Source organism: Barbus barbus, assembly GCF_936440315.1.
Source record: "Barbus barbus genome assembly, chromosome: 45".
In the NCBI taxonomy this organism is placed as follows: domain Eukaryota; kingdom Metazoa; phylum Chordata; class Actinopteri; order Cypriniformes; family Cyprinidae; genus Barbus; species Barbus barbus.
In genome coordinates, this window is record NC_136723.1 from 18,403,189 (window position 1) to 18,421,498 (window position 18,310).

Below are 18,310 nucleotides of genomic sequence, written 5' to 3' on the forward strand. Positions count from 1 at the left end.
ATCCGAGTTTACATCCAAAAAAAAAAAAAAAAATAGTTTAGAGTTTAGAACTCCCAATTATGAATTATAAACTCAGAATTGAGAGATAAATAAAAAGGAACAGCTTCCATAAGGCAGCTTGACTGCATAAAACTGAACTTGGCCCAGGCTACTTCTGGATTTATGTAGCCTAGCCTAGTTGATGAAACATTTAAAATAAAATGGAGGTAATTATCTTCGATAGAAAAGACCGTGACGCATAAAGACGGAAGTTAATAGCCCATAAATTTACATTTAATCGTCAAGCCTGAGTTTTTCACCAAAATAAGTGGGCTTTTTGAAGGGGCCAAATTCAGAGGGTTCTCACCCGAGGCATTATATCTGTTCCACTCCCATCACCCTAACACTCATTCTTCTATACAAACTCAAAAGTTTGAATATGTGAGGACTGTTAACATGCAGAGAGGAGCAGCATTAGTATTCCTCTCAGACAGCATCGGCCAGATCCTCTTTCACAGCTGCTCTCATAATAAAAGTTAACAAAAATTCTTGGTCTGATCAAAATGTCGATTCTGAGCGAAAGATCCGAGAAATGTGACAACGTAAGAAATGTTGCCTGTTTCTAATTTCGGTGATGCCACTTGCTTAAGATACAATGTGGGATCAGATGGTTAAAGTTAAGGAGAGAGACACACAGGACGGTTTAGAGGAAAGTTTCCAGCTAACAGGAATTCCCGCAGGGAGTTTTGAAGTGAATGCCAGAAACTCATAAAGAACCAAACATGAACTGACTGAAGAGGAACACCCCACCCAGCACCAGAGGTCATTTGGACGTCGTTTTTTTGGGCTAAATCAAGTCATGGTCTTATTTTAGACCAAAAACCGACGTGAAAAATTGGTCTTTGTTTGGTGCATCTGATTTAGCACTCTTGGCTGTAAATGAGTTAAGGATGAGACTTCTCTCACTGCTTAACCCAACCTGAACTAGCTTACTGGTCTTAGAGGATTTAAGCAGGTTTCCCATCCTTACCTGCTGAAAAGTGATCAAAACCACTCTAAAACCAGCCATAGACCAGAATTATTAAAACCACAGTAAATAAATAACATTGCAAAAATGAGTTTATGCAATTCAAAATTCATTCATTTACAGCACACATAAACCTTTCAGAACCAGATGTAAAACCAGACATGATTTATCTATTCTCACAAATGGGTCGCCACTATGTGGTCACATTGAGAACAGCAGTGTCATATTCACTATAACGGTTCAGTGCCTACCTCGAGTCCAGTGTCCTCCTCTCTTGCTCTTGGTCTGGTGATATCTGCAAGAAACTGGGGGGGGGGAAACACATCACAGGTGAAAATATAACACATTAACAAAATGGATTTGCATTTGCAAAACAATTTTTCCAAAATATTCATGTCAAAAGTGCATCAGTCAGAAAAGGTAAAAGCCGAATGTCAAAACTACAACTTTGTACATATAAAAGCATTACACCATCATTATACAGGTTTCATTTCATTTTTATTATGACAAATGTACAAGATAGTAAATCATATGAAAGAAATTACAATACAGTTAACAAAAACATCCAAAAGAGGAACAGACGAACACAAAGGACATTTCTAAGAGCTAAAACCAGACGGCATCTGTCCATCTGCTGTCAAACTACATCAGCCAAATATCTTCAAACACTGATGTCGGCATCCCTCATGACATAATATCAAATTAAACTGATTTTTTTATGTGAAATACAAATATATACTGTGTCAATATAGGCTAGGCCTCGATTTCAAGTGGATGTCTGTACCTTTGATTTTTAAATTACACAAGAATTGAACACCGGCCCAATACTGTTAATAGACCACCTAGACAGAAATGCATTGTGGTCTAGTACCTTAATGATGCTCTTGGTCTTAGCATGTTTAAAACTATATTTGTAAAAAATCAGGGAGGTTTTATTCTCAAAATCTGATGCCCTAATGCCGCAAGAGCAAATGAATCAGACTAGAATATATGTGCATGCCAAGCATAAACATTAATGTACAAGACATTTTTACACCGCTTTTGTCGATCAGTGCTGACATCGAAACAATTACACTGTCTTTTGGGCTTTATATCAAATGCTTTTCCTCGGAGAACAGACCATTCTTGGAAATGTTTTAGCAACCAGTGGCAATAGGACAGAGACTGAAAACCCTCAAAGAAGACCAAACTGAAATAAACGCATGGAAATAAGACAGACGTGCCCACTTTGGAGTGGTACAAATGTACCTACAAAACAAATTATAAACAGCTGCAATCATAAAATGACTGCTATGTATACTTTAAATGATTTAAAAATGCTTCTAATATGTTACAGCAGAAAACTACAGATATACACACCAGGATAATGCAAGATCATACAATGTTTCTCAGACGTGTTCTTGCATCTCAGAGGGGCGTCTCACGTCACGCTGCTCTCGGAAAGGTCGGAAATCATTCGAATGTCACCAGCAACATGAATTTCGGTCTTTAAAAACAGACAAAACCAGGAGATGATGAATCTCTTCTTGCATGTCTTGTAAGAAAAATGTATTGCTTTGTAATTGATGGAGAACAAACAAATCATACACATCATTAGTATGCTTACAAAACTACAGGAAAATGTTACAATGATTATATTCATATAAAAAAATATTAATATTAATAAAACACAGACATAAGCAGGACATGATGGGCAAAGAAGAATCGCTTTGATGGAATATCTGCACTAAAATGAGATGAACAGCACTAAACCTCAAGGAATCCCTCCGAGAAACAAACTGCACATGTGGGTGCGAGTCCTCAGCATTTTATCATCCTCGAGTGGAAGGTTTGGCATTTGATGCATTGAAAAGCTGCCAGAGTAAATAGTGTTTGAATTCAAATCAAAATGTGGTGCTAAAAGAGTTCAAAGCAATAGAATTGGATGCAATGTTAGCAAGTTGGCATAACTAAATGAGCAAATTTTCACCATTAGACATCTTCCAGGAATCTTTTGCTCTAATGGTGTGAGCAGCTGTATGACCAAGTGATAGTTTCAGGTACAAATTCTATAATAAATAGTATAACAAAAAGCTTATAATGACATCACTTAATAAAAACATTTATTTTTTCCCCTCCAAATGACACTATGAAACCAATCGGTAGAAATTCAACTTCCACTCCAATTAGATTATAAAAGACTAATGTTAAAAATGGCCTCGGAGTGGAAAGGAACGCTAGCGTTGTGTGGAACCTCACTGAAACGAAGGCTCCGCCCCCTATGCACTGACTCCACCCACTTCCGTTTCGCTCTGAAATGTGCAACTGACAGCAGTGGAGATCAAAACGCATGTAAACTCGACAAATGTCTCTACGTCAGACGTGTGAGCATGGCTGTGTGATTAGTGTAAAAAGAGGTTTTAGAGGTTGTTTCCAGAGAGGGTTTGTTTGAGAGCGATTGCTCTTATTGAACGAAAACAATACTGTAGAGGGAATATCTCGGGGAGTCTCTCAGAAGGGTTGCGATCCCCTTCCCTTGATACTTTTGCTCAGTAAAATATTTACAGCTATTATTCATGTGCCACCTGATCTGTTCTGCTGGCACGTTGAACAGGGACTGTTAACGTGATCCGTGATGAAAACAGGATGAGGGTCGGAAAAAAAGGAGAAAAATGAAAAAAAAAGAAAGAAAAAGAATACCAAGTTATAACTGTTCACTGTTGCATACATAGTCTACCAGGTCTGTGACGCCCAAAAGGTCGTCTTCATCTTCGTCCGGCGCAACAATCTCCATGCCATTCGGCGCTATGGATACTGCTGATGGGGCGTTGCCGCTTTTAGCCGTCACTCCCACCCCAGGTCGTGGCATGAGACCCTCCAAACCCTTCATTGGGTTCTGTCCGTTAGTTGGAGGAAGCTCCACCAAGTTGTAGTCCAGTGGACTTGGCCCTTTGCCAACAGTCTCCTCTGTCTCTTTCTCCGACGGGCTCTTCTTCACCTCCTCTTCACTCTCGCTGTCGTCAGAGTCGATGCGGTTCACACGCTTCCGGATGGGCCGCTCCTCTTCCTCGGATTCGTCCGAATCGTCATCATCATCGTCATCCTCTGACTCCCTCCGGCGTTTAAGGGACAGGCGTCTTCGACGTTTCCTGGATTCTTCCTCAGATGAGTCTGCTCTTATCTTCTTGGGCTTCCGGTTTTCTTCATCAGATTCAGCTGACTGGAAACTAACTGGAGGAGCAAAAGACATTATGCATTAAACTCACATTTAAGACAGCATTTTAGGTCATAGTTTGACATATAACCCAAACAGATTAATTGACCCATATGTAAAAATACATACTATAATTAATGTTTGGTATCAGTGAGATTTCTTATATTGTCAAAAGAAGTCTCTTCTCCTCACCAAGGCTGGATTAAATTGATTAAAAATATAGTAATAACAGTAATATTGTGAAATATTATAATTTAAAATATGTTTTAAATTTGAATGTATTAAATATAATTTATTCCTGTGATAGTAAAGCTGAATTTTCATCAGCCATTACTCCAGTCTTCAGTGTCACATGATCCATCAGAAATTCAATATGCTGACTCAAGAAGAATTTCATATTGTCAATTTTAAAAAACAAGTTATACTGCTTAAACTGTGATTTTTATTGTTCAGAATTCTTCGATGAATAGAAAGTTCAAAATTAAAAAAAAATTTACCTGAAGAATAATGTTTTTGTAACAAATATTTAAGGTCACTTTTGATCAATTTAATGCATTTTTGCTGAATAAAAGTAATAATTTCTTTAAAACAAACAAACACAAAATAAATCTGATTCCAAACTTTTTGAATGGTAAAGTATACCATGTACTTATCAGTAATCCAGGTTTCTATATATAGCTACCAGCTATTGAAAAACCTCTATCGGTCAACCATAGAATAATTCTAGCAATATTATATAGGAGACTGATAACATCACGGTCATATTTAGAAATCAAAATTATATACTGTTTGAGCCTTATGCTGTTAAAATGCATAGGTTTAAACGGCACTGACCTTCGCTGTCGGAGCTGGAAAGACGTCTGCGTTTCTTCTTTTTGTCTTTGTTGGTGCTGGCCTGTGAGCCGTCAGAATCAGAGCTTTCACAGTAATTCACCTCTTGCTTACGACTCCGATAGGACCGCCGACAGCGGACGTCCAGATCACTGTCACTGAATTCACTAGAGCCTTCCGTCGCTGCACGCAAACCCCCCCAAACACACAAACAAAAACAAGACAAACAGAAATATATCAGTGAACAAACAGTAAACCGTAAGTACAGTATAAATAATGTCTACATTTTTTTTTATCAATAATATTTTTACCTTTCAGAAAACATTATTTTCAAATTTAGATATTGTATCAGCTTTTACTTTTAATTAATTATCTAAGACTCTTAATTTGTCATTTTTAAACAACCAAATAAACAAAAAATAAACAAAAGAATAACATTTCAGAATACATAACAGGGTTGTATATTTAGTATATATATTTTTTTAAATGCCTCACCCATCTCCTCTTCCTCCTCTTCATCCGTTTCCAGCTCCTCCTCATCAGAGTATCCTTTGGGTTTGCGTCTTCTGCGCAGCGGCTGTCTCCTCCTCCGCGGGCGGTCAATATCGCTCCCGAAGTCACTGTCCTCATAGGATGGGACTTCTGCTTCACTCTCCGCGTCATTATTAGAGGCCACAAACTCCTCATCCTCTGAACTGTTGACCAATCAGAGCAGAGTAAGTGTTATTTCATTGACAAGACTGATTCTCTTGAATTAAAAGCTGTTTAACATTACCTGTCGCTGAGACGGAACTCGTCTTCACTCTCTTCCTCGTCCACGGTGCTGTCGCTGTCTAGATCGTTGAGACGCCGCCGCTTCTTCTTCTGAGCTGCACTGGTTCGCCGCGGTCGCCCGTTCTCCTTTCCATCCTCCTGTAGGATGGTGGACATGTCCTTCTCTCTGTGGCCTGTGATGTTCGCCATATCCTTCCCCCGGCCTGCTCCTGTGTATGGACATCTTTGATCAGTCTAAACTTCCATATCCAAGCTCAGATATCAACACTAGTGTGGTGTATGAAAATGCTCCTCTACCTCCACCTTCTGCCTCTTTAATGTCTTCCTCGATTGCCTCTTCAATCGCTTCATCAAACTCATCAAATCTGACAAAAAATGTAACAATAAACAGTGAATAACGACTATGTATAAACAGCATAAGATAATAATGAGTAAGTAGACTGACATACCTGTAGCTTATGTATTTCTTTGCCCTGGTTGATCTCCGTCCCCAACCTTTGCTCTTCTTCACATCTTTCTTCTCTTTCACCACCACCTCCTTTTCTTCCTCCACTTCCACCTTCAAAAAGTATATATGTATAACTACAGAGTGGTGTAGGAAAGATTTTTTTTTAAGAAATGAATACTTCACTTTAGCAAGAATGCATTAAATTGATCAAAAGTGACAGTAAAGAAATTTATAATGCAATAAAGGATTTCGATATCACATAAATGTGTTTTAACAAATTGTTTTTTAAACTTTGTTCAAAGAATCCTGAAAAATTAAATCAAAAAGCAAAATAAATAATTGACATTAAATGTTCATATTAAGAATCCACAAACTTCAATAAGCACTGTGGGCACTTACGGAGGGTGTGATGATGTTCTCTACACTGATGCCAACATACACCAGTCGCTCTTTCCTGTGAGAGAAGAATGACAATGTTTCTGACACAATAGATTAACAGACTGATAAAGGTTAACTGGATTCATTTGGGAACTTTTCTGCAACTGGTTCAAAATAATTCACTTGAGGTGGTCTAAATATCTCTTAACTCACCTTCGCTCTGCACGTTCTTTCTTTTTGAGGGAGGCATCCAAATTCTGCAATTGCTCTTCGAGCCTGTCGCAAAGTTGCTTCTGCAAGAGAAATGAAGAGCATCAGCATTTGAATAGCCAGAATTGTACCTTTCTGTAAAGGGAATCCTGAAATCTAAATGGACTCACATGCTGGCAGGGGGGGCAGAACCATTCCCCGTCTGGAATGATCATGAGCGGAGGCCGCAAACAGGCAGTGTGGTAACCGCTGTCACAGGAATCACACAGGAGTATCTGGGGGAACGGAAATGAGAGGTTAAAAGCAGCACTTCTGACTGTGAGATGATGAAGATATTTTGCAGAAGAGTGTCGCACCAGCTCGGGATGGTTGGGAAGGCCACAGTGTTTGCAGGGGTCGTCATTGGGTTCATCATCTTCTGAGGAAGAGGTAGAGGAGTCAGAGCTGTTCCGCTCTCGTTTTCGGTTTCTCCTTCTTTTCCTGGTCTTCTCCACCTTAAAGTCTTCATCGCTGTCGTCCTCCTCTGTCTCCTCTTCCTCACTCTCGCTCTCCTCGTCATCATCGTCGTCGTCAGAACTTTTCCTTTTACGTCTCATGCGAGACCATGGCTGTCGTTTCCGACGTCTCCCCACCTGTTGATTGACGAGTTGCAATATTAATAACCTTCAATTATGAAATCTCTACCACTCAAAAGGTTGTGATTTTTTAAATAAATTAATATTTTTTCAGTAAGGACCCATTAAATTGATCAAAAGTCACCGTAAAGACATTTATAATGCTACAAAAAACAACAAAGAAAACATTATTTTAAATTGTAATACTATTGCACAATGTTACAGTTTTGTTTTATTATTGTGTTATGGCCAATAAATCGCAGATATAAATTCTACACTATTTTACCTAAATAAATGGAAAATAAAACACTAAAAACTACAATGAACCATTGTATTGCTACAAGTGAATATAGGCATCACAACATTACAATGTACAGCAGGGATAGGCAACTTCGGTCCTGGAGGTCCAGTGTCCTGCAGAGTTTAGCTCCAACCTTAATCAAACACACCTGAAGAAGCTAATCAATGTCTTCAAGATCACTACAAATTTACAGGCAGGTGTGTTTGATTAGGGTTGGAGCTAAACTCTGCAGGACACCGGCCCTCCAGGACCGAAGTTGCCTATGACGTAGAGTATGCTGAATTAATATTTTCTGAGATTTGCTAAAGATAGATTTAACTGTTATAATCATGTTTTAAAATATTCACTTTTAAGTGATCATTAAAAAAAAAAAAAGAGGCAAAAATAAATTATAAAATTATAAATTATTTAATGAAATTAATAATTTTTTATGCCAAAAATCATTAGGATATTAACCCTTTCACACATGAATTATTAAATGACAAAGTATTTTTTTTTTAAATGTTTGGTTTTTACCTTTAAAAATAAATTTTATAAAATAGTTTTTTTAAATATTTACTACAAAAAGGGTATGAATAAGAACATTAAATAACAACAAGCTATGTCATGACAGCACAGAAAAGTGAAGTCAAACAAACAAACTGTAAGAGTGTGTGTCTATGGGACAGGGCTGTGAGGGGCTATTCATACACATGTGAGCACAAATACAAAAACACACAAGCACACACACCCTCCCACCACACATTCGAACGCAATCATGCACACATATATCTGCACTCATACAGTATACATGCCTACACTTTCATATGACTTAAGTGTTTCCCCTGCCATTATATTAGGGGATCAAGCGTGTCAAATCTGTAAATATTAAACCACAAAAAAAGACTATTTCACATGAAATCAAAATTGACTATATATATTTTGTTAGCGCACATTGCTATTTTTGTGATGAACAATTCATCCATGCAAGTCAATCCACATTTTTTTTTTGTTTGTCTTCATAATCTTTAATCCAAATCTGAAAATGATGGGCCTTCTCCGATGACATCAGTTTGACAGCTTGGCCATGAGCATGACATCTGACACCACGCCCCTCCATCAGTGTTCATTTCTGAATGAAACGCCTACTTTACTACATCCAATCATTTCGCAGTAGAAGAAACAAGCCATGCCCTCTATTTTCCTCATTCAATATTCTGTTTCTGTCGGAAGCACGCCGCATTACAGAAGTAAAAACTGTCGCAAACTTCCAATTCATGCGGACTTTAAAAATAAATACTGCGTGCCTGTGTTAATGAATGGCGGAGACGCGTGGTTTTGTTTACGACACACACACACTGAAGCGCGTGTTATGCTCGCTGTGATTTCAACGTCTGTCGTCTCACTAAATGAAGACATAAATAATAATAATAATAATAATTTGTCACATTTATATTGCGCTTTTCTAGGTACTCAAAGCGCTTTACATGAAAGGGGGAATCTCCTCAACCGCCACCAATGTGCAGCATCCACCTGGATGATTGCGCCAGAAAGCCCACCACACACCAGTTTATTGGTGGAGAGGAGACCAATCAGTGTATGGGGATGATTAGGAGTCACTTCATCAGCATTTCACCATTTCATTTGAGTAAAACTAGCCTCATATCACACAGAAATTTAAAGGTATTCACAGTACCCCCGTCAAAATAAACGTTTGATTTAACTTGAAGACACTGTGCCAGAAATATTGTTCAGTAGAATGTACATAATACTAATACTATTAGTACTACTACTAAAATTATTATTATTATATTTAATTTTTAAGGAATAATCACACAACATTTCTTCCATGTTTTATTGTTAATAGTAAATTTGTTTGGTTTGCCAAAAAATAAACTGTTTAATTTTCAGTAATAAAAAGATAATTTAATTAAATTAAAATTAATGTATTTTGCCTTCATTTGATAAACAGAAAAATGTAAATACACAACACAGAATTTCTGAGGGAAAAAAAAAAAACATTTCATAATTTTTTAAGAATACATTTGAATAAATTAAGTTGTTTTTATGCATTGAACTGATTAGACATGCTAAAACAGAGAATTTGTTAACAATAAAACATGGTGAGAAAAAATAAAACATTTCATAGGGCCCTAAGCATGTAGTTATTTTTTTACTTTTAATACACTGATGTGAAATTGTTTAAGTTTCATGATTTTAATTAATTAGACATTCTCTTTGATTAAAAAAATTTAATTTGACCATTAAAAAGGAGTCAAGAACCCCCCCCCCCCCCCAAAAAAAAAAACACAAACAAACTGTAAACGTAGGGGACAAACTGAATATAGACTGTAAGCACTGATCAAATCGGAAGACTATTTAATATTTCTGTTCAATAAAAACATTTAAGTGTAAATTATATCATAATTGTAATAAAACATACACTTATACATTACAATTATACCCTTTGGTGCATGACGTCCACTGTAGTGGACAGATATATTTTCTGTCAAAGAAAAAAAAAAATGTACAAGAAAAATATTGTTAAAATCGAGATTAAAGTATTTCCTATTTAGCTGAAAAATATTTTTTGTACCTGTCTGGTTTTCTGGGAATAAAAGGATTTTCTGGGAAACACAAAAGAGATACAAAGACAATAATTAAATGTAATCGTAGACAACACTTTGGGGGTTATTCCTGATGGTGGTTGGGACATGGTGCTACAAACTTAAATGGTTCAAAATGGCTTCCAAATATCTGTCCACCGTAGTGGACACCATGCATGACAGGGTTAAGATCATGATCCATGAAGATATTTAGTAAATTTCCTACTGTAAATATATCAGAACGTCATTTTTGATTAGTAATATGCATTGCAAAGAACTTCATTTGGACAACTTTAAAGGCGATATTCTCATCATTTTTATTTTTTTGCACCTCAGATTCCAGATTTTCAAATAGTTGTATCTCAGCCAAATATTGTCCTGTTCTAACAAACCATACATCAATGGAAAGCTTTCAGATGTATAAATCTCAAATTCAAAAAATGTACCCTTATGACCAGGGTCACACATACATACATACATACATACACACATATACAGTATGTATATATATATATATATATATATATATATATATATATATATATATATATATATATATATATATATATACATACATATATACATATATATATACATATATATATACACACACACACACACATTTAAGCAAAAAAAACAAAAGGTACACATACCTTTGGTTTTGTTTGGCCATCTGGCTCAGCTTTCCTTGGTTTTCTCGGTACAGAATCCTCATCCTCTTTGTCTTCATTGTCATCCTTTTCTTTCTCCGACACCAGAGTCACCTGCTTCCGTTCCGTCCTCCTGTCCTGGATCTCCACAGCTTTTGCGGTGGGTCTGCAGATTCTTGGAGATCTCCTCAAGCACCTGCCGTCAGTCACCTCAGACTCTGAATCTCCCCTCACCTCTTCTCTCTGAAGTTCTGCCTTCCGCCTGTGAGCTGGGATTTTGATCTTCATGCGAATTCCTTCCTGTTGTGACTTTTCTTCTTGTTCTTCGCCTGTTTTATCCTCATCCTGACTCTCCTGAGCTTTCTTTGGAGGTCGTCCTGGTCTTTTACTGCTTTTCACAGCAGCAGTGCTTTTTTCTTCAACATCTCTGGAAGCCTCACGTTCTTCAGAAGTTGTGTCTTGCTTAGATTGTTTGCTTGAGGTGCTGTTTTGATCCATAGGAATATCAGTTTCCTTCTTACTTGCTGTTGTAGACTCACATCCCTCCTCAACAGCCGACTGAATTTTATCAGCTTTACTGATCTCTGAATCAACTTCCATTGGCTTCTCTTTGTTCCCTTCCTTTGAATCGGGTTCCTTTTCATGTTCTCTATCAGAAGGAGGATTCTTCAAACTGTTGGATCCATTGGGTCGTTCTGTAGCTTTAACTTCTTCCGATTTTTTCACTGCAGATTCTTCTGATCTGTTTGCAGCTTCACCCTTTTCATCCTTGTCTTTTGACGTTTCCAAATCCTCATTTTTATCAGTTTCAGCTGTATCACATTTTTCCTCACTGTCTACTTTCTCTGTGGTTTTTGGTGTGCTTGGCTTATTCGTTAAATCAGAAACAGATGATTTTTCAAGATCACTTGATGCTGGCTTAGGGGATTCGGACTGCTCTTGCACTTTGTCTTGAGGGCCATCTGTATCTTCAGAAGGTTTAGAGGAAATAGACTTACTTTCTCTATTGGCTGAGTGTTTGTCTCCTTCAGATGTAAACGGTTTTTCAGTTTTTGAGACAATGGCAGATGGCTCTTTTTCTGTGGTAGTGTCTGTGCTAGAGCTGTGATTGGGTTTCGTTTCTTCCGTGTTCACTGGCTTTCCTGTGCCAGAATGTGGTTTGATTACTTCACAGGAAGAGGAAGAAGCCGCCTCTATTTTAGATGACTGGAATGGTTCAGTTTCCATCGGTGTGGAAGCAGTTGGATCTGGTTTTTCATGGTCTTCATTGGAGTCTTTGGGAGATGGCTGACTTTCTTCTGTGAGGACTCTGTGTGACTCTTCTTCTGCGAGATCTTTCTTGGATTGTTCATTTGGGAGGTTTTTCCCTGTCTCTTCTTTCGAGAGCTCTTTAATTGACTCTTCTTTAGCTGGCTCATCTTTTGGAAGATCTTTTATTGACTCTTCTCTTGCGAGATCTTTTGATGATTCTTTTACTGCTTTTTTTGAGAAGTCTTTAGTTGACTTTTCAATTGATGTCTCTTCTTCTAAGAGATGTCCCGTTGACTGATCTTTTGTTGGCTCATCTTTTAGGGGAATTTTCACTGACTTGTCTCTTGTAAGATCGTTTGATGATTCTTCGTTTGGGAGATCTTTCGTGGCTTCTTCTTTTGAGCGCTCAATCGTTGACTCCTTGTTTGGGAGATCTTTCATTGATTCTTCTTTTGTTGAATCTACAGGCAGTGTTGATGTATTTACTTCAGTAGCATCTGTATTATCACTACTGGGAGACTTTTTATTGTCAGTTCCTTCTTCAGAACCAGGTGTCTTTTCTGATTGTTCACTTACTGATGAGGGTTTTTCTTCTCTAGGGGTCTTTTCATGAGATTGAGAAGTTTCAGATTTTTCCTTGTTCTCTTCTGCAGTGGCGGCACAGGATTCCTCAGACTTCTCCACTTCCATCTGCTCTTCAGCACACAATCTGGTTTCATTTGTGTCCATCTTCTTTTTCGTCTGGTCATCCTTTCTCACTTTGGATTTATCTAAAACAAGAGGGAGCTTCTCGGAATTATTCTCTTCTGTGCTTTCTTTTTGAAAACTCTCTGACCCTTTTTGCGTTTCACTCTCAGATGCTGTAAGGTGAGGGACATGGCCGTTGATCTTTTCAGCATTCAATCTGCTATCATCGAAAGACTCTTTCACAGGAGCATTTCGTACTCCCATGCTGCTGGTGTCAAAGTCTTCACTTAGTTTCATTTCCCGCTTTTTCAGGGGGATTTTAGCTTGATGGTCATTTTTCAAAGCTCTCTGAGTCTCTTCTAAAGTTTTTCTTTTTACATCCTCTGTCTGTTCTGCATTCTGTGAAGGTGTTGATAAGTCCTTGACTTTCTCATCCTCATCCTGTGGCTCTTCTTTGATTGATCCAGTAGTGCCGTTTGCCGTCTCTGAATGTTTCTGCAGCTCTTCTTTCACCGTTGAGCCTTTTTCCGACAAAGCATCTGTGGTCTCTGCATCTTCTTGCTTTGCATTTTCCTTTTCCTTATCCAAGATGTTTTCCTTATTTTCAGATGCAGATAAATCATTTTGTGACTTCTCATCTCTGATCTCCACTAGAATCCAAAAACATAGGAGATAAAACAAATCAGTAAAACACTCCTAACTCAAGCTTTGTTCAGTCAATACCAAGGTTATTATAGTTTTGAATTTTTAAAAATTTGTTTTATTTTAATATCGTTTTCAAATTTACTATAAAATTCAGTTTAGTTTTTATTAGTTTCTTTAATATTTTTGTTAGTTTTAGTTTAGTTTATATTTTGTGAACACATTTTTATTTAGTTTTTATATAGTTTAGTTTCAGTTTTAATTAAAATTTAGCAGAATCAACAGATCCCTCCCAGAGCGAAGGCCAAAGAAAGACGCAGGCATAATTTAACCTTGGTGAGGTAAACGTTTAGCGACACGATTAACACATGCTGAGATTGATTAGATGGTAAAAGTATACAAATATACTCCAAAGGAAGCAGTCAAGCCTTTATACTAAATAAGTCTACACAAGTTGTGCTTAATGTCATATCTAATGGTGTGTTGAGATAGTCTGGCTACGTCAGACTTCGTACTTCCGCTCAATTTCCGTTCGCTTCTGTACTCGGTCTGATATAGCAAACCAGCTCCCAGATTATCTCCGGCTCCGCACCAGCCATCCAACCAACGAACAGAGGGCGGGCTGAGCGTCGAAATTAAGATTGTAGTTTAGGTTAGGTAAGGTAAATCTAAAACGACAGCGGACATGGAGACACGGGATGTCGAGATATAAACACTTATTAATATCTGTCGAGCTCGAACTGGCACACTTTTGACAGGTCAGTATCTCCTTTCTTTTCCAGACCTTGAATATATTGCCATGTAATGCTGTAATCTTGCAATTAAATTGCAGCATTTCCAACAGACTTGAAATGAACGAAGAGCTGTGTTTAACAGAGCTAATCCTAACTTTGACAATTGGCTGCAAATATTTTCTTGTTTGTCTCTACTGTCAGATATTAGTTTAGATACACTAATTGTACCGTGGATGCGTAGATTTACTTCACATAATCTGCAAAAGTCGTTCACAGCCATTTTCACTCCGGTATTTCGCTCGATGGTTTTGTTTTCGCCGCATACCTGTGTTTATAGCGGAAGTTCGAGGCGGATGAGCCAGCGCATAACATACATCATAACCAAACGTTATGTGATTGGCTTACGGGTACACCAGTGATTTTCAACTTCAGACAAGCGCTCCCCACGAGAAAGTAAAAGCTTGTCAATCATGCCCTTCCAGACTCTGTCTACGAAGCAAAGCGAAGTAGCAGATTTTGGTATTACCAGGCTAGTGCTGAGATATTTAATATGAAAATAAATGTAGCCTAATTTGGTTAAATGTATTTTTTCTTATTTAACCATAATCATGATATTGTAATAACTGTCGTGTCTTGCACTTTTCCGTGAACAGCCACGCATAAATCATAACTGGGACTAATGAAATTCAATAATAACGGCAATCGTATTTAACAATAAAGGCTCATATTTAAATATAAAGAATTATAAGTGTGTGTATGATGCGATTTAGCCTATGCATATTTATTTGTTCGAAAGTTTGGCAGAGTGAGAAAATAAATAATTTTGCCTACCTGATCATGTTGTAGAATAATGCGGGTTCGGTTCAGGTCGCGACTCGTGGTCTTTATGTCAAACAGTTCTGGTCTGGTACAGAAATAAATGAGTGCTGCTGTGGATAACGGGTCGGGTGTTCTGCTAAGTACTGCTGGTGCACGCTTACCAAACAGGACTCTGCTATAATCTGCTTTGCGTCTCTCCATCAGATAACCCCGTGTGCGTGATGTGCCATTTACAGGTATTTCACCGCCAAGGGGTGAGAACTAATAATTACGAAAACGATTTATTTTTGTTAATTATTATTTTATTTCAGTTAGTTTTTCAATAACTTTTGTTAGTTTCGTTTTAGTTTTTCAAATATTTTGACTTATTTTATTTCAGTTTACGAAAATAACCTTGGTCAATACTTAATATTAATTTTAAGATACCTTCAGCTCCCTCTTTTTTCTTGTCTTCATTCTCTGGGTTCGGGCTGTTACTAGAAGAGCCGTCCTCCTGATCCTTCTTTACCAAAAGTGCTGGATCAATCTGAGTCTTCAACAGTCCAAGGATTTGAGCCAGGTCATCTCTATTTCTGAAGTGGAAAATAAAGTTGTTTTTTTAATGTATCCGTTACTGTCATTTGGCATGTTTTTCTGACAAATCAAAAGCCATCCAGTACAGTCAGCGAAAACACAATGTAGCATTTTATGAATTAAGAGGTTTTATGCCACTGGAAATTGATCGCAGAATGCCTACCTTACTATACACTTCCAGGATGACCCATCCAGATCATCCTGTTCTTCCACATAGACCCTTACATTTTGGTCTTGATCAAGCTGGAACCAGTACATAAGGCCATCTTTGTCTCTGCCGATTGGCTGAAGACGCATTTTATCTGGGTCCTCTTCATTGATAGCGGTTTTAAACTTGACATTGTCATCAAACTGGCATTCACACAAGTACTGTTTGAAAAACGAAACATTGTCAAGTTACATTGGGTTGACAAAAACAGAAATACATTACAAAAGCAACAACAGTTCTTACAGATGGATGTGAGGCTCAAGTGCAACTTCATTCGGTAGTGTGACATTAACACATTTTCCCATCTTACCTTCAGTAGTCCTGTCTTACACTCCACTGTCATCTCTCGATAACCCTTCTTTTCCAGCTCCCATGCCCATGTGGAGTTAAACTCCTGACAGATCTACAGAGTAATAAAGAAATAAAAAATTAAACATTGATGAGACTAATATTGAATTAACACTGTCAAGTGCTCATTGTGCTCACAGCTATTCACATATACATTATGAAATGATCCATAATTCACAGCTGTTTGAATGTGATTGTTAAAAGCAGAATGTGCAGTCATCTAATACTTAATTTACTGTTAACACTCATTTACTCACCTTAATGAGATTTTTCTCCCATCTGTCTGCCGACACAGACTTGCCAATTTTCCTCAGTAACTTCACATGAAGATCCACAAGGAGTTTGGGAACTGAGGACATATAAGTATTTCAATATTAAAGCAACACATAAAGCATACTCATCTTATTAGCTTTTAGGTTTGCGGTTCTCAAACTGTTGTGACTGTGAATTCAGCAACATAACTAACAGTAACACATCTGTGTTCTTAAGTGTTTGGTCCAACTTCTTAAGTAGCCACAGTAGGATTATTTATATCCATCAGCAAAAAAAAAAGGTTAAAAGATGAAAAAGTAATACTAATGCCATTTCAGGTTAAGAACCACTCCTTTAGAGCACCAAAACCTGAGAAACTGGTAATGGTTTGTAACCACCAGTGTGTAACTTATTCATGCATGAACATTAAATTTGCATTTAAAGTAACTGCACAATGATAAACACCTTCCTGGACACCTGGACATTTTATACTGCTGTTGTTCTTGTACCTGCCATAATCCCCTACATGTTTCATTGAAGTATTCATATAAATATGTTTATGATGACTGACAGAATCTATCTGTCTCTACTATATAAATACCATAGCTGCTTTAGTTTCAGCCAAAATACCATTACAACTACATTTACTGTTACTTCAAAAAAGCTAAAGGGAGTAATTTAAAGGGACAGTTCATCCAAAAAAAAAACAAGATTTTTTTTCAATAACTGCATGGAAAAAAGAAAGTCATATAGATTTGGAAAAACATGTGGCTGAGTAAAGAATGACAATTTTAGGTTTAGGGTTTAATACTATCAACAAAACACACACACACAAAAAAAAATAAATAAAAAAAAAATAATAATATATATATATATATATATATATATATATATATATATATATATATATATATATAAAAATGTATTACAGTTTTAGTGTACAAAACTGTAATTTAGTGTACTACAACTGAGGCATTTCAGGCCTATAATTAGTTATATGTATAAGAATAGATGGATAATACACACTGCTCAACAAATCAGTTCAGCGTAATCACACCTAACGCGTTTATAATGCAGCAAAACCATCAAAGATGAAAAAAAAAAAAAATTAAAGGGTTTATTGTTAACTTTCACCAAAGTTTGACAATCAAAATAATCCCATATTGTCATTTCTCCCTCTCGGCGGCGCGAGCAGGAAGTTTACACGTTCTGCGCATGCGCGCTTCTCACATCGCACTAATTCATGCCAAATTATTATTTAACTATGAATAAACATGATTATTTCGTTCCTCCGGCATTATGTGTGTGGTTATATGCAAATACAAGTGATTTTCCATATGTAAAAGGTCGCATATAAATGCGCATGAAGCAGCAATGCGTTTCTGTGCGCTGTGATGAGTAAATAAAGCGTAATACAACCTACTGTCGGGCGAAACGCCGATATTAACGCCAGAAACGGCGCTTTAGAGACACAAACGGCGACAAAAACCCCGACACCTACGGGTGGAGTACCAAACGGCCCGTTTAAACGCATGTAAAGCGGCTGAAGAGCAACAATGGAGGAGCGGCTCACCCGCGCTGCTCTCCTGCAGACTGCGCTCCAGCTCCGGGAACGACACCTCCGGCAGGTCCAGCAGAGCTCCATACCGCTCCAGAAACGAGCAGATCACGGCGAAGCTCGAGCATAATTCCGGGGAAGAACCGTCCGCTGCCTCCGAGGCAGACATTATTCCGAACCGAGCCGCTGGAGGACCACAACCTCCCCACAATGCACCGCGACTATGGCAGACACATGGCCCAGAAGCC

General features: G+C 37.6%; 1 protein-coding gene across 3 annotated transcripts; it reads right to left on the reverse strand.

The window, feature by feature from the left end:
* Window positions 1–1,484: 1,484 nt before the first annotated feature.
* On the reverse strand, window positions 1,485–18,306 carry LOC306864483 (remodeling and spacing factor 1-like). Of its 3 annotated transcripts, none has more exons than XR_013783793.1 (16): window positions 18,078–18,306; window positions 16,510–16,601; window positions 16,215–16,307; window positions 15,860–16,065; window positions 15,550–15,695; window positions 10,994–13,578; window positions 7,197–7,472; window positions 7,011–7,115; window positions 6,844–6,923; window positions 6,652–6,706; window positions 6,254–6,363; window positions 6,102–6,169; window positions 5,806–6,027; window positions 5,526–5,725; window positions 5,034–5,213; window positions 1,485–4,216 (listed from the first exon to the last, which is right to left on the reverse strand). XR_013783793.1 is itself a non-coding variant. In XM_079408518.1 (16 exons), exons 1-16 carry the CDS (start codon window positions 18,229–18,231, stop codon window positions 3,690–3,692), a joined length of 5,085 nt encoding a protein of 1,694 aa, XP_079264644.1. In that variant the 5' UTR covers window positions 18,232–18,306; the 3' UTR covers window positions 1,485–3,689. The 3 variants fall into 3 exon arrangements, 2 of the variants coding, with proteins under 2 accessions (XP_079264644.1, XP_079264643.1); XM_079408518.1 differs by having other exon boundaries at window positions 5,806–6,013; XM_079408517.1 differs by having other exon boundaries at window positions 5,806–6,013; window positions 6,102–6,363.
* Between the last annotated feature and the right edge of the window lie 4 nt (window positions 18,307–18,310).